At 43.3% G+C, this 24,737-nt stretch overlaps 1 protein-coding gene across 2 annotated transcripts in view; it reads left to right on the top strand.

The window, feature by feature from the left end:
• LOC309687166 (TBC1 domain family member 2A-like) overlaps positions 1–23,443 on the top strand; it is a 31,838-nt gene extending 8,395 nt beyond the window's left edge. The window contains exons 5-18 of one of the 2 annotated variants that reach the window (XM_082501912.1): positions 6,662–6,782; positions 6,889–7,004; positions 10,065–10,324; positions 10,407–10,676; positions 12,181–12,309; positions 12,505–12,615; positions 12,743–12,915; positions 13,093–13,204; positions 20,842–21,042; positions 21,153–21,340; positions 21,428–21,548; positions 21,633–21,818; positions 22,443–22,564; positions 22,894–23,443. In XM_082501912.1, the coding sequence (XP_082358038.1) occupies positions 6,662–6,782; positions 6,889–7,004; positions 10,065–10,324; positions 10,407–10,676; positions 12,181–12,309; positions 12,505–12,615; positions 12,743–12,915; positions 13,093–13,204; positions 20,842–21,042; positions 21,153–21,340; positions 21,428–21,548; positions 21,633–21,818; positions 22,443–22,564; positions 22,894–23,095 (2,312 nt within the window). In that variant the 3' untranslated portion in view covers positions 23,096–23,443. Of the gene's footprint in view, positions 1–6,661; positions 6,783–6,888; positions 7,005–10,064; positions 10,325–10,406; positions 10,677–12,180; positions 12,310–12,504; positions 12,616–12,742; positions 12,916–13,092; positions 13,205–20,841; positions 21,043–21,152; positions 21,341–21,427; positions 21,609–21,632; positions 21,819–22,442; positions 22,565–22,893 lie in introns of those variants that run through there. The other variant, XM_082501911.1, reaches the window with a different exon arrangement.
• Positions 23,444–24,737: the final 1,294 nt, after the last annotated feature.

Raw genomic sequence — 24,737 nt, 5'->3', positions numbered from 1 at the left:
TCCCTGGCACAGAGCAAACACTTCACCTTGTACAAAAGTAAAGACAGCTTAACATATATTGATTGTATTGCACCATCAGTATTATGAAAATACATCTTCTGTAGAAATTTACATACCTTGTTGGGAGGAATAAGATCAAAATGTTCCCACACAGGGGAGGACATCCTCCTCTTCTTAGCTGGCTCCATTCTCTCCTGACTTTCTCTCCTCACTCTCATAAACCTCCAAACTGTCTCCAAACTCTCACTAACTGCAACTCTCCATCAAACACCCACATTTTGAATGAAGTCTGAGGGGTTTATATCGCTGTCATATCTCGCGGCAAAGTTCGAACCACTTCATGAACCAGTCACGTGGTACAGCCGGGCAGCGAGGCTTCGGACGTCATCATTTTCAGCTCCTCCCATAAATGAAGCAAGCCTCGATACGCGCATCGCGGAAACGCTCTCTCCATTACTCGACACAAGCTTCGAAGCCTCGATACAGAACGTCACATCACTAACTAAAACTAAACTTTCAGCATTTGCTGTCCAAATGAGTTGTGGTCCCAGAAGAAGTCTGATCTCTGTGTCTGTGTGATGCACCTGTACAGTGTATGCCTCTCATCCACACGTGGTCACTTCTAGCTCTATTAATGTTGAGGCTTCAGAATGCAGAAGCTACAAAGCTGTGCGTTTCCCATCTCATTTTTATACCCAGTCTGTGGTTGAAACAGACTTTCAGTCTCTAACTTGCTTTTCCCGTGACTCTCACCAGAAGCTTCTTCAGACCTTTTGTCTTTATCGGCCCTCTCATGTTCATGTTTGGTCTCTCATGTTCAGGAAGTGAGTGACTGCTGTGATTTATCTTCCTCTTCCTCCTTTGTGTCCCAGCAAGAATTGGGAAATCCTTCCATGAGGCATGGGAGGGGCTCAGACTGACTCACTGTTTCCTGAAAGTCTAAAATTGCGTCAGAATAAAGGATCGAGCGAGTCATTTAGCATGCACTGACTGGTTTTGTTCCTCTTTTCATAGAAATATTTCAGGTTATACTTTTGTCACAGAGAAGAAGCTGCTTTTCCTTTCATTGTGTCTTCATATATGTGGCTGTTTTTCTTTTGTTTAGGTCAGCATGAAGGAGTTTACAGGGTCTCTCTCTGTGCTTCTTACACCCTTATCATCCTAATTAGGACCTGAGTTTGGAGATGGAGATCATCAAAATCCCAGCAGGGCCATTAAAAATTAAGCAGAGGAGCAGGTGGGGAAATTCACCGCTCCCTCCCCACTGAAAGGCACTAAACATGAATCCAGTCTGGTTTTATTTCTCTGTGCATTATGTCGGGATTCACTGATCAGCTTTTAGTTGAACATCCTCTTGTACAGACAGCCTACGGTCAGTTATCCGTCAGTGTTAAGCAGGCAGAGACTAGCTGAAGCTAAGCACAGCATTCCTATGACAGCAGTGGTAAACACAGTCATGCTGTGTTTAGGTGCAATGCTGGACAGCCTCCAACTGACAGATGAGGTTAAAATTGGTGACAGTGTTCACTGACTCAAACTAATTGAAAATATTAAGCACTCTGATGAGCTCTTTCAGCCTTTTGAGTTTCTGTGTTTGATCAAATAAACCATTTTTAAATGGCCTGCATTTGTATAGCGCTTTACTTAGTCCCTAAGGATCCCAAAGCGCTTTACACTACATTCAGTCATTCACCCATTCACACACACATTCACAATGGCAAGCTACATTGTAGCCACAGCTGCCCTGGGGCGCACTGACAGAGGTGAGGCTGCCGGACACTGGCGCCACCAGGCCCTCTGAGATCACCAGTAGGCAACGGATGAAGTGTCTTGCCCAAGGACACAACGACCGAGACTGTCCAAGCCGGGGCTCGAACTGGCAATCTTCCGATTACAAAACGAACTCCCAACTCTTGAGCCACAATCGCCCATGGCTTAATCTTAAATTATACTTTTGCGGATGAAGTAAAAAGTGTGATTTTACTTCTGTTGTGTGCCTCTACTGTTGTCTATTAACAAGTAAGCGCATTAGAGGGTTAAAAAGGTTAAAAATTTAATCTTCACTTAGCAAAAATTATGCAAATGTCATTAAATGAAATCATGAATGAAGCTTGTACTAAAAAGTGTTATCAGTCCAAGTACTTCATGTAGCATGCAGTCAAATACTTCACCTCTGAAAATATTTGACTTTTAAGAGGCCATCACGGCTCATTTCACCAAATATTGGTGGTGCTCGATATGCTCTGTGATGTCGCCCTGTGGAGCTGAGGATCATTTCCTGTTATGGTTCAGTTACATCATCATCTGGACAGGAAGCGATTCTGACTGCAGATCAGCTGCATGCGACTGAATGAGAGGAAACCCCCACAGACTAAATATAAACTGGCGAGCAAACACCTGCTAGAAGGAAAAAAAAACAGAGTGGCACAGCTCAGAGCTTCATTCTTTCATTTTTTTATCGTGAGATAAAATTTGTATAAAACAAGCATTGAACCTCCTCTGTTTATCAGTCTGACTACTGGAGCAGCTCACCTGGCTCTCAGGTATTCAGTACATGTCCCAGCTTGTTCAGCACTTTTACGTCTCAGCTCAGCTCACAGAGACGGCTCCATTGTTTGTTTGTTTTTAATTATCCTTCATGTAGGTGTTCAGAGCCTAATCTGACAGCGTGGAGATCTTTCAGTGCCCCCTGCAGGGTCTTTATGACATGGCCTGGAGATCCTCCCAGACTCATCCCAATATATACAGTGAAAATCGCAAAATTTCTTAATTTCTTTCTTAAAAGAATCATTTTTTAAAATTGTTTTTATCTACGTTTGTGTTGTTTAGGCATCAGAATTACTCAACTACTCCAGTAAATCATTCCTATTATATTATAAAACACCTTTCAGGCACACACATTTCTGGATTATACCTTTTTGTAGCTGTTTCTTTTATTTATAGTCTAAACATTATTTATTACTACAATCTGCAACTCTTTCACAATTTTAGTCTTGCTTTCTACTTTTCTTTAACTTAAACGTATTTTTATTTTTTTGTTTTGTTTTATCACTGTTGTGCATATAATACCTATTTGTCGAGCTATCTTATCCATCTAACTAACTAGCTATCGTTTTATCTATCTAGCAATCTAGCTAACTATCTAGAATTCACATTAATCACATTATTGGACATCTAGTATGGAAAATTTTAAAAGAAAAAGATAATGGAGGTAGAAGTGCAAATAATTTTACATAAGGGGGACAAAAAATACACTGAACAAAAATATAAATGCAACACTTTTGTTTTTGCTCCAATTTTTCATGAGCTGAACTTAAAGATCTGAAATATTTTCTACATACACAAAGGACCCATTACTATCAAATATTGTTCACAAATCTGTCTAAACTGTGTTAGTGAGAACATCTCGTTTGCTCAGATAATCCATCCCACCTCACAGGTGTGGCATGTCAAGGTGCTGATTAGACAGCATGAATATTGCACAGGTGTGCCTTAGACTGCCCACAATAAAAAGCCACTCTGAAATATGCAGTTTAATCACACAGCACAATGATACAGAAGTCGCAAAACCCGTCAGTATCTGGTGTGGCCACCATTTGTCTCACACAGTGCAACATATAGATGTGTTGCACTGTGTGAGGCAAATGGTGCGCAATGGGCATAGAGTTGATCAGGTTGTTGATTGTGGGCTGTTGGTCCACTCTTCTTCAATACTTGTGTAAAGTTGCTGAACATTAGCAGGAACTGGAACACGCTTTCATGTGACAAACTGCTGTCATGTGACGACCTGCAGTCAGGTCCAGTCCCCGATAAGGACGACGGGCATGCAGATGAGCTTCCCTGAGATGGTTTCGGACAGTTTTCGCAAAAATTCTTTTTTATGCAAACTGATTGTTGCTGCAGCTGTCTGGGTGGCTGGTCTCCACCTGGTCGACCATCCTAGAGGTGAACGTGCTGGATGTGGAGGTTCTGGGCTGGTGTGGTTACATGTGGTCTGCGATTGTGAAGCCGGTTGGATGTACTGCCAAATTCTCTGAAACGCCTTTGAGGACGGCTTATGGCAGAGAAATTAACATTCATTTCACAGGCAAGAGTTCTGGTAGACATTCCTGCAGTCAGCATGCCAATTGCACGCTCCCTCAAAAGCTGCGACTTCTGTATCATTGTGCTGTGTGATCAAACTGCATATTTCAGAGTGTCCTTTTATTGTGGGCAATCTAAGGCACACATGTGCAATATTTATGCTGTCTAATCAGCACCTTGACATGCCACACCTGTGAGGTGGGATGGATTATCTCGGCAAACGAGAAGTTCTCACTAACACAGATTTAGGCTACGTCCACACGTACACGGATATTTTTGAAAACGGAGATTTTCCGTTTCCGTTTTAAAAAATAATCCCGTCCACACGTAAACGCAAAAGTGAAGGAAAACGCTGGTAGGAACATGCCAAAGCAACAGGTGGCGATATATTCCTAAACGTGTAGAAATGTTGGCCAATCAGAAGTCTAGAAGCCTCGGTGGGAAATAGTAAACAAAGATGGCACAAAGAAGCAGAACCTATGTGTGCAGGGATAGTAACTGTGTGTGTATGTGTAAGCATTTAAACACTGCAGAGAGTACAGTTAACAGTATTTTGTCCCCCACTGTAGAAATTAATTTCACCGAAACAATAACATGGCGCACACCTTTGACGCTGCGTTTTCTCAGTTTTCCTCATCCACAAGTAAATGCAAAAATGGAGCTTTCGAAAATATCCACCCTGGCAGGCGTTTTTAAAAAATCTCCGTTTTCAGTGACCGAAAACGCCGTTTACGTGTGGACGAAAGGTGCAAACGCACAGCAAAATCTGCGTTTTCAAAAATACCCGGGTACGTGTGGACGTAGCCTCAGACAGATTTGTGAACAATATTTGATAGTAATGGGTCCTTTGTGTATGTAGCAAATGTTTCGGATCTTTAAGTTCAGCTCATGAAAAATGGGAGCAACAAAAGTGTTGCGTTTATATTTTTGTTCAGTGTAATAATTAAACAATTTAAGACCCGTCAGTGAAGTGTGCTAAGGTTCAGACTCGTAAAACAATTAGCCTGAGCTTTTTTTCAACAGTTTTAAAAAGAGTGAACATCTTTATATTCCTGTCACCTTTCTTTTTTTGCCTGGACGCAAGAGTCATAGCTGAGCCAGTGTTGATGTGTTTTGATCTTTCCATACAACAGAACCCTTTACCAGAGATTTGGAAGTGTGCCTTTTTTTTTACTCCCCTACTGAAAACTGGTGATTCTTCAATGGTCAATAACTACAGTACAGACCAGTTTCCAAACTCTGGATCTTAGTCTGGTAAATAATCAACTTAGAGTTTCTTGGATTATAGTAGTTTTTCTTTATCTCCTTCTCTGTCTGGCTTTAGGAAATTGCAATGCTATGAAACTGCTTTCTTAAAAGTTCTTAATGATGTTTATTGAGCCTTGAAAGCCTTCAAAGAACTACTGCGCTGCTCTTTTTATTGGTTTTTCAAAAGCCTTTAGCATTATTGACCATGGCATTTTATGCCAGAGGCTACTGGTCGTAGGCCTTTCAGACCAAGCAGTTTGGTGTATTACTAATGACTTTTCTGACCATCAGCAGTGCATGTAGCTCAGTGGCCTCTCTTCCAGAGAGTGCCCCAGGGTTATGTAGTGGGGCCTGCACTATTTACTATTTATGTTAATGGCTGTGGACAAAATCTTAATGCTTCGGTTAATTTTTACACAGATGATACAATTATTTATTGTGTTTTGAATTTATACAGTCACAGCTGTGTCAGCTCAGACTGCTTTTGAATGCAGGAAAAAAAACTAGTTTATGTGAAAATTACTGAAACTGAGGCTGAAGTTGGGCTTCTTTTTCCAAAAATCAATCGTGTTTCTCTTTCACAGCAAGGAAAAGGCTCGTTGTTACCACCTGTTAACCCCTCCTGGATTACAGCGATAAAATTTAGATGAATGCCTCTGCTCTTTCTCTCCATTTCATGGACTGTTTATCACAGGGCACTAAGATTTACAAGCAGCTGTAAACCTTTGGCACGCCACTGTACTTATATTCTCTGGTTGACTGGCTCTCACTGGCCATATGCAGGATGGTTCATTGGTATAATTTTATCTGTAAATCTATGTATGGTTTACTCCCTTCTTATTTATCAGAGTACACATCATGCAAACAGTTTAGTCATAGTCTGCAGTCTCAGGATTTTATTACAGTCACCATCAGTTCATACAGAACTCAGAAAGAAGGCATTCCTCTTTTTCTGCCCCATCTTTGTGGGATACACGATATGACATCAGCTGATGTCACTTGTAGACTTTAAAAGACGTACAAATGACTTTGTGAAATCATCCCTGGGAACTTGTTCCTGTTTTTGACATGAATGTGTAAACGTTAGACAATTTTAGCTATTCTATTGTTTCTTCTATTGCTGCGATTTTAATGTTTGTCTGACACAGGTCACTCTTGTAAATGAGACACCGAGTCTTAATGAGACTATATAAGAGAGTGTATAAGTAAAGGTCAAATAAAAAGTATTTAAACATCAAACACACATTCATTGAAAATAAGCAGCTAGAAGAAAACACACAGGCTTTGTGTGTGTGTCTGAGGTGTTGAATGTCTGTGTGTGTTTGTGCAGATGACTTCCTGCCAGTGTTGAAGAGCCCCATCGGTCTGGTCGGGGAGGGGGCCGCCAGTGTGCCGATGACGCGAATTCCCCTCGCCAACGTGTCGCTCAAGCATCCGCTCATCGAGATCCAGTGAGTCTCCTCGGCCACAAATCTGAGACATTTAAACGGCTCAGACAGTCTGATGTCTTCCACTTGTTTTGTTGTTGGTCTTCATGTTTCTTCTTTCTGAGTACAGAAACTCAGTCCACTGTCTGCGTAAGAGGTCATCCCAGGACTGGAGTCAGAGCGTGTTTCATGTAGAAGCTCCTCCCTGGATTCCCCCGAACATTGCCGACACAGTCAACACCCCCAGTATGTATATACAGTACTACAGCAGTACTACAGTAACTAGCTAGAGCTTAGAGTACACCAGTAATACCATTTTTATTCATCTATGAAACCACATGACGCAAATCAGTTAAACTACAGTCATAACTTAAAGACTTGAATGATGTTAAATTTTCTCCTTTTAAATTCACACAAACTGAAGTTTTTTATTGTACGCGGCCCTAAAAACCTCAGAAACTTGGTGTCCAACCAGATCCTTATTCTGAATGGTGTTACCTTTGCCTCCAGCAGCCCTGTGAGGAGTCTCGGAGTCACTTATGTCCGTCAGTGCGCACATTAGACAAATATGTAGGCCTTTTTTGTTTCATATATGCAACATCAACAAAATTAAGAACATGGCCTCAAAGTGATGCTGAAATATTAGTTCACAGATTTCCTACTTCTAGGCTGGACTGTTGGAATTCATTGTCAGGTTGTTCTTAAAGCTCGTTGAAAAGCCTTCAGCTGTTTGAAATTCTGCAGAATATAACAGACGAGCTCCCCAGTTTGGATTAAGGAACACTCTCTACTTTTCCTATTAGATTTCTCTTTTTAATAAACCTTGTAGTTAGTGTTGTGTAGGTGACAGGTGACAGTGAACCAAACCATGTTATGAATGTTTCCACCCATATTTGGTCGAGACAGATTGCTGCCCCACTCTGATCCTGCTTCTGTTGAAGGCATCTTCTGTCATAAAGTGCTCCACATGGAGGATCATGTAATCACTGAAGTCTCTCTAATACTGTAAGGCCTTTACTTTGAGATAATAAGGCAGCATTTTTGTGATTTGGGGTTATATAGAAATAAAGTTGAGGCCTGCGGTGCCCATCAGATGTGGAAGGAAGAAGATGCATCTATAGTTACCTGTGACTTTAAATTGGACTTGAACTGGGACTTTTTCATTTTGACTTCAGACTAAACACATAAACATCAGCCTGAACTGTGACTCACCTGTACTGAGTATTTTGTACCTGATTTGGGCCATGGTCCGCTTCAGTCCTCGGGTTTTTATTAAGAGCTTGTTAGTCTGTGTTTGTCCTGTAAATTACCACCATCAGTTTCTTTACAATTCAATTTTATTTATATAGCGCCAAATCACAACAAAAGTCGCCTCAAGGCACTTCATAGATACAGAGAAAAACCCAACAATCATATGACCCCCTATGAGCAAGCACTTTGGCGACAGTGGGAAGGAAAAACTCCCTTCTAACAAGAAGAAACCTCCGGCAGAACCAGGCTCAGGGAGGGGCGGGGCCATCTGCTGCGACCAGTTGGGGTGAGAGAAGGAAGACTGAATAAAAGACATGCTGTGGAAGAGAGACAGAGGTTAATAACGGATGACTCAATGCAGAGAGGTCTGTTAATACATAGTGAGTGAGAAAGGTGACTGGAAAGGAAAAACTCAATGCATCATGGGAATCCCCGGCAGCCTACGTCTATTGCAGCATAACTAAGGGAGGATTCAGGGTCACCTGGTCCAGCCCTAACTATATGCTTTAGCAAAAAGGAAAGTTTTAAGCTTAATCTTAAAAGTAGAGATGGTGTCTGTCTCCCGAATCCAAACTGAAGGCTGGTTCCACAGAAGAGGGGCCTGAAAACTGAAGGCTCTCCCTCCCATTCTACTTTTAAATACTCTAGGAACAACAAGTAAGCCTGCAGAGCGAGAGCGAAGTCCTCTAATAGGGTGATATGGTACTACAAGGTCATTAAGATAAGATGGGGCCTGATTATTTAAGACCTTGTATGTGAGGAGCAGGATTTTGAATTCAATTCTGGATTTAACAGGAAGCCAATGAAGGGAAGCCAAAACAGGAGAAATATGCTCTCTCTTTCTAGTCCCTGTCAGGACTCTTGCTGCAGCATTTTGGATTAGCTGAAGGCTTTTCAGTGAGTTTTTTGGACATCCTGATAATAATGAATTGCAGTAGTCCAGCCTGGAAGTAATAACTAGTTTTTCAGCGTCACTCTGAGACAGGATATTTCTAATGTTAGAGATGTTGCGCAAATGGAAGAATGCAGTCTTACATATTTGTTTAATATGTGCGTTGAAGGACATGTCCTGGTCAAAAATCACACCAAGGTTCCTCACAGCGTTACTGGAGGCCAAGGTAATGCCATTCAGAGTAAGAATCTGGTTAGATACCATATTTCTAAGATTTTCAGGGCCGAGTACAATAACCTCAGTTTTATCTGAATTAAGAAGCAGAAAGTTAGCGGCCATCCAGGTCTTTATGTCTTTAAGACATTCCTGCAGTTTAACTAATTGGTGTGTGTTATCTGGCTTCATGGATAGATAGAGCTGGGTGTCATCTGCATAGCAGTGAAAATGTATGCTATGTCTTCTAATGATACTGCCTAAGGGAAGCATGTATAATGTAAACAGAATTGGTCCTAGCACTGAACCCTGTGGCACTAAGGTCTAGCAGGACAAGCACAGAGATGAGTTCACTGTCAGAGGCCATAAGAAGATCATTTGTAACCTTCACTAAAGCTGTTTCTGTGCTGTGATGAACTCTGAAACCTGACTGAAACTCTTCAAATAAACCATTCCTCTGCAGATGATCGGTTAGCTGTTTGACAACTACTCTTTCAAGGATGTTTGATATGAAAGGAAGGTTGGAGATTGCCCTATAATTAGCTAAGACTGCTGGGTCTAGAGATGGCTTTTTGAGTAAAGGTTTAACTACAGCCAGCTTGAAGGCCTGTGGTACATAGCCGATTATTAGAGATAGGTTGATCATATTTAAGACTGAATAATTAATAAATGGCAGGACTTCTTTGAGCAGTTTTGTAGGAATCGGGTCTAAAAGACACATTGATGGTTTGGAGGAAGTAATTATTGAAGTTAACTCAGAAAGATCAATTGGAGAAAAAGAGTCTAACTTAACATCAATGGTACTAAAAGTAGCTGTAGATAATATTACATCTGTAGGATGATTATTGGTAATTTTTTCTCTAATGATAAAAATTTTATTTGTGAAGAAGTTTACCCGCTTCAGCATCCAGGCGTGTGACTTCTTTTAATCCTTCTCTGTCACTTCTCAGCTTCTCCAACCCTCAGCACTCCCTCTGAATCCCCGAGCCTCTCCCCTCCCCTGCCATTGCTCAATGCCGCTGATCAGGCGCCCCCTACAGATGGCAGGGAGTCACCATCACTGTTTGAGAGTTGCAGCCGCAGGGTGAAGGCTCGCAGCGCGTCCACCTTGCCTGTCCGCCGCAGAGACATGGCGTCTCAGTCCTCAGACCGGATAGGCCGCTTGCAGCAGGAGAAAGAGATGCTGATGGAGGAGGTCAAAGCTCAGAAGGTGATCAGTCGTTCAGTAATCATAAAGTTTTATTGATCTCTGCTGCCACTGAAAAAAGTGACAAACACAGCGCCTCCTGCAGGAGCTGGTGTGGATCCTCCACAAAGCGCTGGAGGCTTCTCAGCTGGAGAAGCGAACCTGTGCCGAGTTTTTGGCAGAGGAGGATGAGCAGGAACGTCTGGAGCTGCTCCGACACCGCGAGCGGCAGGCGGCCGACCTCCGGGGGCGGCTCGACGAGGCCAAGATGGAGGTGGAGGTGGTGAAGAAGAGTCTGGCTGAGAAGGCCATGCAGGTCGCCGAGCTGCAGCACAACAACAGGATGCTGAAGGAGAAGAACAACGCCAAACAGGAGGTGAGGACAAACCAGAGGTTGCTGTCAGACTGACCTCTGGTTGGTCACGTTAAAATAAACTGTGCACGTTTGTTTCCATGACTGAAAGTTTCTCTGAGATCTGGAGCTGTTCCTGGAGCTGCTGCTGGCTCAGGAAAAAAAAAAAAAAAAAAAAAAAAAAGCACAAAACAAACCGAATGTGGGTGGATGTTGATTAGATCAGACAGAGGGCCTCTCCTGTGCATTCAACGCTTCACCTAAATGACCAGCCCAGATGATGGATGTGCCATGTGATTCGTTGGAAAACTGAGAATTGTAGCCAAAAGAACAAAAAAGGGGAACGTTTAAGGAAGATCACAGAGCAAAATGCTCATTGAGCGAGCTCCGTGTCTTCACTTTTAAAGAGCGGTTGGCAGGTTGGTGTTCTGTGATGTTACTTAGGTCTCTTCAGGAGGTGTTTTTTTTTTTTTTTTTTTTTAATATTTTCTGATTCTTCAAGTTTGTGCCTCCTTATTTGGACCGTCCGCCTACCTTTGACCTGGATTTGAATTGTTGTACGCCACACTGAAACATCTCAATTCCTAAAATTCATCAGGAGGAGAGAGGAGGCTGCAGGAGTTATGACTGACGATAAAAAAAATTAAAAAAAAACGTGCTGAGAGTAGGGTTCTTTAGGTAGCTCGTCCTTCATAATCATGAGTTGTTTCAGTTATTTAAAATGATCAGCTGTGTCAGTTTGAGTGCCACATACACTGCAGTTTGATCTCAAATTCGTGAAATTAGTTTACTGCAGATTTCTGAATCCAAGACAAATATTTAGAAAGAAATTATGTCTTTTTAAGTCCAAACACATTCTGAAAAGGTTCATGTTTAATATGCTGCGAGCTGCTTACGAAGTCTAAAACAGACAACTTCACTCAGTTTTCTGCTGTCGCAGGTTTAAATAGCATTTCGTTATCATTCAAGCACAGGAGCAGTCTTCTGCTCCTGTGCTGGCTTTCTCACACCGCGAGTAGGAGATGATTTTATTTTCCAGATATCTGAACTTTTAAATTTTCACTTCATTCAAAGCCACCCAAGACTGCACTGGGACCTTTGGTGGGCCTAATCCGGCCTCCGGGCTGCATATTTGACTCTGTCAGGGTTTCATTTTAATTCTGTTTTATGTGTGGCGTGCATTATGACCATATAGCTCAATCAACTGCTCCACCCAGTGGTCACGTATCGTATCTAGGCAGTAACTGGCTCTGTGACTCAGCTTCTTCTTCCTGCCTGAACCAAAACAGGACGCACCCACGCAACATGAGAACGGCTGAAATGAAGTTGAACGATTCTTTATTCTAGTTTTGTGTTGTTGAATCACCGCCTGCAGCTGGCAGACAAATAGAAAGTGCTTAGAGTTACAAGCACTTCTACTTGAGTAAATGTACTCATTTACTTTTTCTTGCTTCCTGTGAGCTTTGTGTGACAGTAAAACATGAAGTCTATCTGCAGCTGTACTCACTGTGCGACTGTTTCCTGTCAGGTGATCATAAAGCTGTCCGATCAGGTGACAGCGTGTCTGTCAGAACCGCGGCGCCCCGACTCGTCCTCTGCCGGCCGCATCAACTCTCAGACTCTCAGACAGCTTCGGCAGGAGAACAACAACCTCAAGGTGAAGCACAGTGATAACTTACAGCGAATTACAGTTTTACTTGAAGGTACAGAGTGTAAGTGATTGTGTTTTAAAGAAAGTTTAAAAACCTTCCAAAATGAGCTGAAGCTATCAACAGTAAAGAAACAGCCGATATTACGTTACTGAGTCTAAAACCTCTTAAACCTCCCAGGTTGTCTGTGTTTGTGTCTGCAGGATGACATCGAGGCATATAAGACTCAGAACAAGTTTCTGAACTCTGAGATCTACCAGCTGACCAAACTGTGGAGGAAAAGCTCAGAGCAGGAGAAAACCCTGATGGTGAAGGTCGGTCTGATGCCATTTCTGTTCATTTAAACACTCCACCACCACACAGAGCTGCTATGGGCCAGCTACAGCCCACAGCCTACAGCACAGTGATTAATGCCTTTTCCTGCCCTCTGATTGGCTGCAGTGTGCTTTCCTGGAGGCCACTAACTGTCAGGTGGAGAGCCGTTACCTGGGAGTCCTGCGGAGGCTGCAGGAGATCAAATCTCTGCATCCGGCCCAGCGGGAGGCCGTGCAGAAAATGATCGAGGACGCTCTGAAGGGAGAGCTGAAGAGAGTCACGAAGCTCAGTGTGCACAGGTACGAGCACCTGAACAGCAGGGTAGACAAAATAACAGACACAACCTGCTTCTTTCTCATTCAAGAGTCACTTGACATGACAATTAAAAACTCAGAAGAAGAAACTCTAAATAGATCAAATTTTTCACTGTTTACTCCAGACCTGATGAATGTGTTAAACATCTGCTGTGTCCTCAGGGATCATGATGAGTACGGCTTTAAGATCATCCCAGACTACGAGGTAGAGGACATGAAGCTGTTGGCAAAGATCCAGGCACTGGAGATTCGCTCCCACAACCTGCTGCACCAGGTCCGAGAAATCAAAGCTTACAGCCGCTCATCCGGGGGAGGTTAAATAAACTCAGTGCGACACCCCCCCAGCAGGCTAGCAGGGCCTGCTGTCACTAATCAGGGCTAAAAAATAAATAAATCAGCCCAAACCTTCTTTCAGCTGCTCCCTTTAAGGGGGTTGCCAGAGCCAATCATCTGTCTCCACCTGTCTGTAATGCGGTTAAAGGACCAGGGCGCCTGACTGCAGCCTCATAGACAATGAGCTATCAGAATAAGGTTCGACTGTGGAGCCTGAGGGGGTGTGAATAAAACACAGGAAATCAAAGTTGAGCTCAAAAAAAAAAAAAAAAAAAAAAAAATATATATATATATATATATATATATATATATATATATATATATATATATATATATATTTGTTATGAGAAATGTATAGACGGATGTACAAAAAAAAAAAAGAATATGCATATATATCACAACCAAAAATAATGTTGACAATACAAAACAGCTTATTAGGTTCCAAAAGGAGGTTGAATGAGGTGTAGTCCAGTATGTGATTTATTTTAGTTCCATGGACCTGTGATAGGTCATGTGTCAACAGTTTGATTCAGTGATTCAGTCCATAGGTTCACAATTCCTACCGCAACGTAGCGGTGGTCAGGTGGCTCGCCATCTTGCGCTGATCAGGGCTGATCGCGGGAGAAAAAAAAAAAAACCTGACCTAAACAAGGTCAAAAACATAAATTATCATTCACAGAAGAAAATGAAACAGCATTCTACTGCTGTGACAAAATAAATACATATATCCATAAATAACAAAGACAAGTAATTAATGCCATGTTCCACACAACAATCAACAAACCATCATCTCTTATAATGAATTTCATTCAAAATACTATTATAGAAAAACATTCTCATGGGTCCCATCAAAGTATATCAGCCATAAAGCTAATAAACATTATCCAAAGTTAATCAAATATATTTACAAAACTCATTTAATCACAGGTGTTGCGCAACAGATTCAATAATCTAAATGGAATTTACCTCAATGCAAAATCTCATAGGCCGCTTTGGCATTTCATCAGAAAAGTAACAAAAAACATCCAAAACGGACAAAACTACAAAAATCAAATCACTCGTTCAACTCTAGATACGTTAAGTCAACATTCGGCCATAATGGAATAAACAAAAACAACAATATTCAATAAATAAAACTAGTAATTGCACTTACTGTCGCTAGCCTAGCATTAGCTTACCGGCGTTTTAGGATGTGCGATCGCGGCTCCGCATTTTCATTAATTGTGACAAAACAAACAAATAACTCACCGTTGAGTCGATTGTGAGGTAGTGTAAAGATGAATGAATCGGCCGGGTTATTGCACGCTGTCAACTGGTCTGTAGTGTAAAATTTGTCGATATCTGACAAGTACGCCAACCACAGGGACAACAGCAGCCAGAGGAGCAGGGACATGCAGCTGATTGACCCGGAACTTATACAGGGTTCATTCCCGCCACAATTAAGGGACTGGCGGAAGTGGGGTCAGAAGTTACCGTGGTTACACTCTCCCCCCCAATCTCATGGACGTCCTCGTACATGGACTAGGCTGGCACCGAATGACTGGTTGGCTGAGGTGTGAAGGCATCGTCTCCTCTTCTTCATCGTCTTGAAGAGCGAAGGAGAAGACAGAACTTAACCCATGCAGAAAGGTCTGAACGCTCTTTAACAGAAGCTTACCAGGCTTGATGTATTGCAGCCGATCAGGAGGATTCCTGGCGCGGGTTGAATGCCTCAAGAGTGGTTCTGCCTCAGGACTGAGAGGCTCTGATTCAGTAGGTGAGTGTTGTGACAAGTTACCTCTGGATGCTTCCGAATCAGAAGACAGACTTTCTTCATCGTGAGAAGTTTCTGCAAGATCAACTGGCTCAAAGCCAGCTTCCAAGGTTCCGTTAGCAATAACTTGTTCCTCTTCAACAGGTACAGGTTCCTCTGGGAGAATAGCATTCTCTTACTCTGTAGCCAATACTACGGGGACATCTGGCTGGTTGATAAGTGGAACAGGTTGCGGAGTATTGGGTAAGTCAATGGTTGTTGTGAAGGTGACCGGTTCAGCAGAGAAAGGAACAGGTAGGTATGAGACGAGTTCCTCTTCGTCATTGTCATCAGCATCATCAGCACGTACAGGAGACACGGGTAAGACAAGCATTTTTCTCTTCTGCTTAGTAAGCCTTTCCTTTTCAGAAGGTGGTAAATACCCACAGGGCAATAGGAGGTCTCGATGTAAAGTTCTCAGGGGCTTGTCTTGGCCTTCGGGTCGAACTGTATACACAGGAAGAGTGCCGGCTTTCTTCACTACAATGTACACAGATGACTCCCATTTATCTGCAAGCTTGTGTTTGCCTCTTAGCCGCACGTTCCTCACAAGAACTCTGTCTCCAACATTCAGCTGTGATGCAGTGGCATTTTTATCAAATCTGTTTTTGTTACGTTTCATCACCTTTTCAGAGTTTTCGATGGCCAGCTTGTAACTTTCTTCTAGGTGGGACTTTAGTTTTTCCACATATTGTCTGTGGGATGTTGATCCTTCTTTGGCAAGGGGTAGTCCAAAGGCCAAGTCCACCGGTAAGCGAGGTTGGCGGCCAAACATAAGCTCATATGGTGAGAAACCTGTAACATCATTTCTTGTGCAATTGTATGCATGCACCAGGGGTTTTACGAAATCTTTCCAATGGGATTTCTGTTGAGCTGTGAGTGTTCCTAGCATATCCAGTAATGTTCGGTTAAACCGTTCAACAGGATTGCTTCTTGGATGGTATGGAGTGGTTCTTATTTTGTGGATCCCAGCCATTTCACAAAGCTCTCGGATGATTCTGGATTCAAAGTCAGGGCCTTGGTCACTGTGCAAGCGTTCTGGGATACCATAATGCACAAGAAAGTTGTCCCATAAACATTTGGCAACAGTCCTGGCTTTCTGGTTTGGTGTTGGCACAGCAATGGCATATTTTGTGAAATGGTCAGTTATGACAAGTATGTCTTTGACTCCACGATCTGGTTCCACAGAGAGAAAATCCACACACACCAGTTCCATGGGATGAGAGGTGCGGCTCGTTCAGATAGAGATTTGCATCTCACGCATCTTTCACAGTGTCTTATTTTATTGACCACATCACTCGTCATCTTAGGCCAATAAAACCGGGAACGGACCAAGTCCAGCGTTCTGTCAATTCCCATGTGACCCATTTGATCATGTAGGTGGTGTAGTACAACTGGTCGATATTCCTCGGGTAGCACTAGCTGGTATGTGAAGTCACTTCCCACTTGTCTCTTCCTGACGAGAAGGGTGTTATGGAGCTCCAGTTTATTTACTTCTCGCAGTAATAGAGGTAGATCGGGAAGTTCTTCCCTCAGGAATGGTGGTGGTGACTCTCCTTGCTCATCCTGAGCTATGACATGCCGGATGACAGGGTCAAGGCGTTGTTTGGCTGCAAGGTCAGCTGTTGAGATTTGGGGGAGTACCATGGAGGTGAACTGGATGTCGTCCGTGAAACTGTCAGGCAGACTGTTGACATTGACAGACATGGATAACACCAGAGCAAGATCAGGATCAGTGCTTGAACTGTACACCAGATGACAGTCACAAACTGCTTTGATGGTATGCTGGTCAATAGAGACATGATCTGGTTCATTGAGATGTCGCCATGCAGATCTCCAGATTCGCTCACGTTCTTTCTGTGACAGAGGATCATCAGACAGTTCACCATGAGGTCGGCGAGACAAACCATCAGCATCCGAGTTCTGCTTTCCTGCTCTGTAGATTAATTTGAAGGTGAAAGTGGACAAAGCTGAAAGCCATCTGTAACCGGTAGCATCAAGTTTTGCTGATGATAAGAGGTATGTTAATGGGTTGCTGTCTGTCACAACTGTAAACTGAGCACCATAAAGATAGTCGTGGAATTTTTCAGTCACCGCCCATTTCAAAGCAAGAAACTCCAATTTGTGGGCGGGATACTTTGACTCACTCCGGGAAAGACCTCTGCTGGCATATGCTACGACTCTGTTTTTTCCATCCTGCTCTTGATACAGCACCGCACCAAGACCTGTGGCACTGGCATCAGTGTGGAGTGTGTATGGTTTCCGGGGATCAGCAAATGCCAGAACTGGCGCAGACGTAAGTTTGTCAATAATGGACTCAAAAGCTTGTTGACACATTTGCGCCCATCGTCCTCCAAATGGCTCTTTGGGGTTGAGGTAATTCTCTGGCTTTGCAGTTCGTCTCAGTTTCCTCTGGGAAGGTGGATAACCAGCAGTGAGATCATGCAACGGCTTGACAATGGCCGAATATCCCTGGACAAAACGTCTGTAGTACCCAGCAAAACCAAGGAAAGATCTTAATTCCTTCAAGTTTTTTGGCACTGGCCAAGAAGTGAGTGTGGAACTCTTGTCCGGATCAGTTTCAACACCAGCCTGGGACACTACATGGCCCAGATACTTCACAGATGTCTGGAAGAACATGCATTTCTCAAGTGAAAGCTTCAAGCCAAACTCTTTGAGTCTGGTGAGAACTTTCAGCAGGCGAGCTTCATGTTCCTCAAGAGTTGGTGCAAAAACAATGAGATCGTCAATGAAAACCAGGACTTCTTTTAGATTTAATTCTCCCATGCATCAGCCGTTGGAATGTGCTTGGTGCATTGGTAATCCCTTGTGGCATCCGATTAAATTCCCAAAATCCTAATGGGCAGACAAAGGCAGTCTTTGTCTTATCCTTCTCCTCCATTTCAATTTGGTAGTAACCTGACTTGCGGTCTAGCACCGTGAACCACTTTGATCCTACAAGTGCGGAGAAGATGTCTTCCAGTTTAGGCAGAGCATAAGCATCTTTGATTGTTTGCAGATTGAGTTTGCGGTAGTCAATACAAAGACGTACACTCCCGTTCTTTTTGCGTGCAACCACAATTGGAGAGGCAAATGGTGAGTCGGATTCTCTGATAATGCCAGAGTCAAGAAGTTCTTGCAGGTGTTTCCTTACAGCATCAAGATCTTGAGGGTGAATTGGTCGGGGTCTTTGCTTGAAAGGAGTTGGATCGGACAATTTGATTTGGTGTTTAACTTTGTCGGTCCTGCCGAAATCCAGATCGTGTTTGGCAAATACTTCAGGAATACTGTTGAGTTTTTGAACAATGCGTTCTTTCCAGTCTGGAGTTAAAGGGGAATCTCCAAAGTTGTATTGTGGTTGAGATGGAGGTAACGACTCTATAGACTGGTCTGAATACTGGATATGTTGCTCTTTGGAAATGACTTCCTGGAAGGCACTGATTTCTGCAATAATAGCTCGAGCTGGAATGTGGATTTCATGGTCAGACTCATTACTCACTACAACAGGCAGAAAACATGGCTGATGTTTAGGTAAGTCCACAAGGCAGGTTTTTACTAGGAGTCCACCAGGCAGAGAACTGGAGGTGGGGTGTTCCAGAATAACTGCTTTCTCACCTTGGAATAGCCTTGTGACCAGGCATCCCTCAAGGACAGTGGTTTGGCCGGCAGTAATGGTATGTGGTTGGTCTGACTTCAAGGAGCATACTGGTCATTCGAATTCTGGACGTGGCGACACTGGAGGATTTTATAAACTGCAATGTAACCGGAACCAGTTGGCAGGAATGACTGCTCAGAGAGGGTATCACAGTGTTTGCTGTACGCAACGTCAAGAGTGTTGGTACCAACAAGTATCATTGGGGGTGATTGCTGGACGTCAGGCACGACAAGAGCAAGTGTATCAACATTAATGGATGAACCAAGAAAATCAGCTGGGAACGTCATGTTAATCTCAATGTATCCCGGGTAAGGTACGGCTTGTCCATTTGCTCCTTCTACTTCCAACAGATCATTCAGTGGTTTGATTGGATGGTCTGAAAGATAGGTGTTATAGAAGGAATAAGGAATGGTAGTAACCTGAGAGCCAGAATCAAGAAGACAGTTGAAATGGTTGCCCTTGATTTGAATTTGTCCTGTGCTTTTGGTCCCCACAAGCCCTTTTGGCAGCAATGGAAATTTTTTGTGGTTTCTGGGACTGTTAGTGCACGCAGCTCCTGTGTGTCCCACCGCAGAAGCTCCTTCTACTTTAAAGATGAAGTATTTCTAGCGTCCCACTCTTGCTGTTTTTTCCTTAATTGGTTCTTTTTCTGTTCAACAAGACTGGAGTTTGCTCTGTTGTTGCAGGTGGAAGAAACATGGCCATCTTCTCCACAGTTAAGACAGTACCATGGCTTGGGTTTGGTATTTGACTGAGGTGAAGAATGACTGGACTTGTTTTGTCATGGCTTAAACTTTGACTCGGTTGGACTTTTTCGGGACAAAAGTTGGGACATTTGCTGTTGGAGGGTTTGGAGTTGTTTTTTCATTTCTTTTAGCTCTTCATTGGCTGTAGAATGCCAACAAGAACAAGTGCTTTGGGATTGGATGTTGGCTTTTTGTTTTGATGAACCGATGTATTTTTTCATAAGTGACTCCTTAGCAATTTGTCTGTCTTCTTCTGTCCGTAACGACAACAATAAGTCAGAGAAAGGTGGTGGGTTGTCCTTTTGCCGTTCTAATTGTAACTTGGTTAGTATAGTGTTATCCCAACACCCACGACAAAACTGCTTCAGCAGATGTTTATTCATGTCAGCAGCTGCAAGTCCTCCTTGCTTTACAACAGTGCTGAGGGTTAGCTGCAATCTTTGGAGGTAAGCGGATGGTCGTTCACCTGGATTTTGAAGAATATTTAAGTATTGAGCATACAATTCTTCACCATCTTGAACTGTTCCAAAAGCGGAGTCAAGTACACTTAGTATGACTGAAGGCAATGTGTTGGGACTTAGACCTTTAACCAAATCAGCAGCAGGTGACAACAGGCTCTCTATAATACGTCTGGCGACGTATAGAGCTGACAAACTGGGGTCGGCAAGCAGTAGATCAATTTGGGAACGCCATGATTCAAAATCTGCTTCACTACTTGGCTTAGGAATCCTTCCTGAAAAAGCACGGAGACGTAGTGAAGTTGTGGTGCCTATGTCTGGGTTTCGGACCACATGCTCAACAACAACCCTTTGTATTTGTGGTGGGTTGAGATCATGGGCTGTGAGTTATACTCTTGGAGTTGGTCCAGTCTGGCTTTGACGCGGTCGTGCCCCTTGCTGGTCAGTGGAAACCTGTCCGGCAGGAGGTGAAGACTTCGTCGATTGTAAGGTAGTGTAAAGATGGATGAATCGGCCGGGTTATTGCACGCTGTCAACTGGTCTGTAGTGTAAAATTTGTCGATATCTGACAAGTACGCCAACCACAGGGACAACAGCAGCCAGAGGAGCAGGGACATGCAGCTGATTGACCCGGAACTTATACAGGGTTCATTCCCGCCACAATAAAGGGACTGGCGGAAGTGGGGTCAGAAGTTACCGTGGTTACATGTCCCCTATTAAAGATTTAGTCTTTATAGTCATAATCAACATTATTTTGTATGTTTAATGCTATTTATTAATTATGTTTTATATTATTTGCCCATCATGTCCTGTTCAGAGCCGACCGACAGTCCAAAACCGGAAAGCAGTTTCCTACAAAGAAACTTTTTCCAGTTTTGATCAAGAGCTACGATGTTCAGTAACTGGCGATCTCGTTTGTCCCTGTAGGAGTGTCTAGAGCACCCCCTGCTGAGCCGCTGGGCTCAGTACCTTGCAGGCAGGTCCAACGATGACTTCATCATCACACCTGAGCTCAAAATTCTGGTGCGTGAAGGCGTCCCTCGGGAGTATCGGCAGAGAGTGTGGCGCTGTTTGGTCCGAGCCAGAACTTTGACAAGCCAAGAGCGCCACCCGCAACGCTATCAGCAGGTACAGCTGTAGAGAGAGAGAGTGCTTTATCCGCACCTGAGCACAGGTGGCTCCTCCTTCTTCCTGTTGGGAATGCTGGCGAGCACTCAGTAATCCTGTTCTGTTTCCAGCTGTGTGAGAAGAGTCGGACAGCTCCTAATCCTGCCTCCAGGCAGGTCCAGCTGGACCTTCACCGAACCCTGACGACCAATCAGCACTTCTCTTCGCCGTCCAGCCCCGCCCTCCAGCAGCTCCGCCGCATCCTTCTGGCCTTCTCCTGGCATAACCCTGCCATTGGCTACTGCCAGGGACTAAACAGGTCAGAACAAAAGTATAAATTTTATATCTGAGTTCTTATGTGGACCCGCCTTCCAGGCAGAACCTCACCTTCCATCAATGTCCACAGGTTAGCGGCCCTCGCTCTGCTGGTCCTCCAAAGTGAAGAAGATGCCTTCTGGTGTCTGGTGGCAGTGGTGGAAGCCATCATGCCTCAGGACTACTACACCAAGAATCTGGTGGCCTCTCAGGTCAGCAGACACACTCACCTGCTTGCCTGCTGTGATCTGTTTTAGTGATCAGTGAGGCTGATCTCTGTGAGTCTTTGTGCTCAGGCGGACCAGCGCGTGCTGAAGGACTTCATGGCGGAGAAGCTTCCTCGCCTGGCATCTCACTTTGAGGATCACAACATTGACGTCTCTCTGGTCACCTTCAACTGGTTCCTGGTGGTTTTTGTGGAGAGTCTGCCCAGCGACATCCTGATGCCTCTGTGGGACGCCTTCCTGTATGAGGGTACCAAGGTACCATACACCCGAACACACCATGACAGAAATGCAGACAACACTTGAATGCACCACAGTAGTGTCCATGGAAACAAAAATGATTTTGTTTTCACCTTTAGATGTCTTTATTTACATTTTAGGAGTAATAAGACATTGTTTACTAAGCATGGGGAACTGTCATGTGACATGAAATAGGAGTGGGAAAGCAGATCATTCTAGTAACGACCTCACAGTCTACCACAAGCAGCGTAAATCCAGACGATGAGCGGGACAATGGCTTTGGGCTTGTTTCTGCAATGTGACAAATGCAGCACAGCTTTTACATCGTTTGTCTCAGGAAATAAAATCACAGTTCAGACACAGAAATATATACCACACAGGGATAAATGCTGACAACAGCTTCAGCCACGTAGATCCAACCCAAAAGTTTAATTTAAACTTAAAGCTCAACTACCAAGTAAGTTAATATTATCTGGCAACTGAGGAACCAAGTGGCTTATTGGAAATCGATCAGAGCTGTAATGAGTAAAGGGCCCAACTGCACCACAACTGAAAGAGTAATTTTATGACTCACCTCCTCAAAGTTTCCAATTAATTGTGTGGCGTGAGTGTCCTGTTATGAAATGCGTGTCTGTGCTGCAGGTGATCTTCAGATACACTCTGGCTCTGTTCAAATACAAAGAGGACGACATCCTGAAGATTCACGACAGCGTGGAGATCTACCAGTACCTACGCTTCTTCACAAAGACCGTCTCCAATGCCAGGTACGCACTCGCCTCCACCCGCCTTAATCTACGAGCTGTTACACTCTCAGAAGTGTAGCGGATGTAGCTGTTGAATCTTTGAGCTTCAAACCCTTTTTACTGAAATTTTGTGAGAAGTTTAAATTTCCCTGATCACAGTAACAACGATTTAAAGATTTTTAAGTATCTGCAGCTCTCGGATACATGTGGTCCAGTCAGTCCAGTATTTCCTGCTCAAACTGCAGTACCTGAAGTATCAAGCAGCATAAAACAGAAACACTCAAGCTGATCAGTTTCCAGTTCCTCTGTGTTGGTGATCGAGTCCTTTCCACCTGCGTGTGTCCATGCAGGAAGCTGACCAGCATCGCCTTCAACGACATGAACCCATTCCCCAGCCGGCTGCTGAGGAACCGGCGAGTGCTCCACCTGGAGCGCCTGCAGGCGGAGCTGCGTGAGCTGGAGGAGCAGCAGAAGGAGTTCATCACCGAGAGCGTCGTACGGAAAGACAAAGAGCTCGACATCGTGGTGAGCGAGGACGACGAGGACCTCTGATCACACGGGACGCTTCAGCTGCTCACTTCGAGACGACGATGAGTTTTCCATGAGTTCAAGAGAATTTTACTAAACCGGCTGTTAACTGGTTTCCTTCACACTAAACACAGGATTGTGTCAGGTTCACCATCTCTACTAACACTACAAGGAAACAGACGCATACAGATTTAACTGCATCACATCTCTGAAACAAGCTTGCAGTAAACAAATGTGTACTGTGTTCACGTGTGTAATAAGTCAGGCTGCAGAAATGTGCAGATGTATTTCAGTGAATTCATTTGGATTAATATGTGATAGCTTATTTATTTCATTGCATCTTTTGCTTTATACCTAAAAATGCGTGACATTTCTAAATGTAGTCACATCCCTATGAAACATGGTTGATTATCACCTGTAGTCACAGCTGGTGATAAAGTAATTAAAATGTCCAGCTATTCAAAAATAGGGCATTCTGCACAATGAGTACTTTTTGGTACTTGAAGTATATTTTGATGCTGATGCTTCAGGGCATTGTGCTGCATTGTCGACGCTCTCTGGGCTTCCGGTTAGAACGACCTCACAGTGTTTTATTTTGATCTGGTGTAAAGTGCATTGTGCAGAAATGACAGCATGATAGTCACATGATAAAACTGACTTTTCTTTTTTTTTTTAAATTTTACTGGGTGTGCATCTTGTTCAAATGTCTTTTTCAGCATTTGTACATAAATATTCTGTATATAAATATTTGATTTTCATTTATTTTACAGAGTCCTTTATTTTGTTTCACAAATATGACATTCATGTCAAATGACATCTGCAGACTTTATAATGACCAGCAGGGGGCAGTGTATTGCAGTCTATGAGAACATTTACTGAGACCTGTTTCATGCACTAGTTTCATGTCTCATTGAATCCAACATGATGTTGATTTTGTAAATTAAGGTCACATGTTCATCACATCTAATTTCAAAACACTGATCAATTTAAAAAAAAAATGAATTCCATACCAATTGCAGGAATAAAATAGGAATAAATAACAAACGAGAAATACATACAAAACAAGAGAAAGGCACACATGAGAGAACAGGTCACATGACAGCACAGCATTATCTACCCACAATTTGAACTAAATAACAGATAGCACAGGCAATGAAAACAAACGGAAATCAGAATAAATTTAAAAACTTTTATTGATGTTAACTTGAAGTGCTGAATTAGCCCTGTTGTCAGTTCAAATCACTTCAAGCTATAGCGCACTTTAAGGTCTTTAGACCTTAAAAAGGAATACACTGCAAGGTAAGCTTGCAGCATCTTACTTTAAGGTCAACTGTGAAACTTTGTGGAAAGCCTGAGACAAGTTGATGAGTCAGTGAAGCGCACTTCCTTCTGATGACGGCTATACTGAGGTGAGTTTTTAAGCATATCCTGAACTTTATTCATTATTAGACTTCTGACACCTGGCAAATAAACTCTCATGCGATATGAGAACATAACAGCAAAAAGCCAGTAGCTGGTACATGAATGGATAAAAATTGGATCCCTCAGGGAGGCACCACCACTTGATCTTCTCCACCGTCGTGGTTGGTGTTCTTCGTCGTCGTTGGCCAAGGTTGAGTCGGAGATCCATCACAAGTAGCCGATGTTGAGGGCCAATATTGGTTGA

This window comes from Aulonocara stuartgranti (genome assembly GCF_965226115.1).
Source record: "Aulonocara stuartgranti genome assembly, chromosome: 2".
Lineage (NCBI taxonomy): Eukaryota > Metazoa > Chordata > Actinopteri > Cichliformes > Cichlidae > Aulonocara > Aulonocara stuartgranti.
Note: the sequence above shows the minus strand (reverse complement) of the source record. Positions and strands in the feature narration are given on the sequence as shown.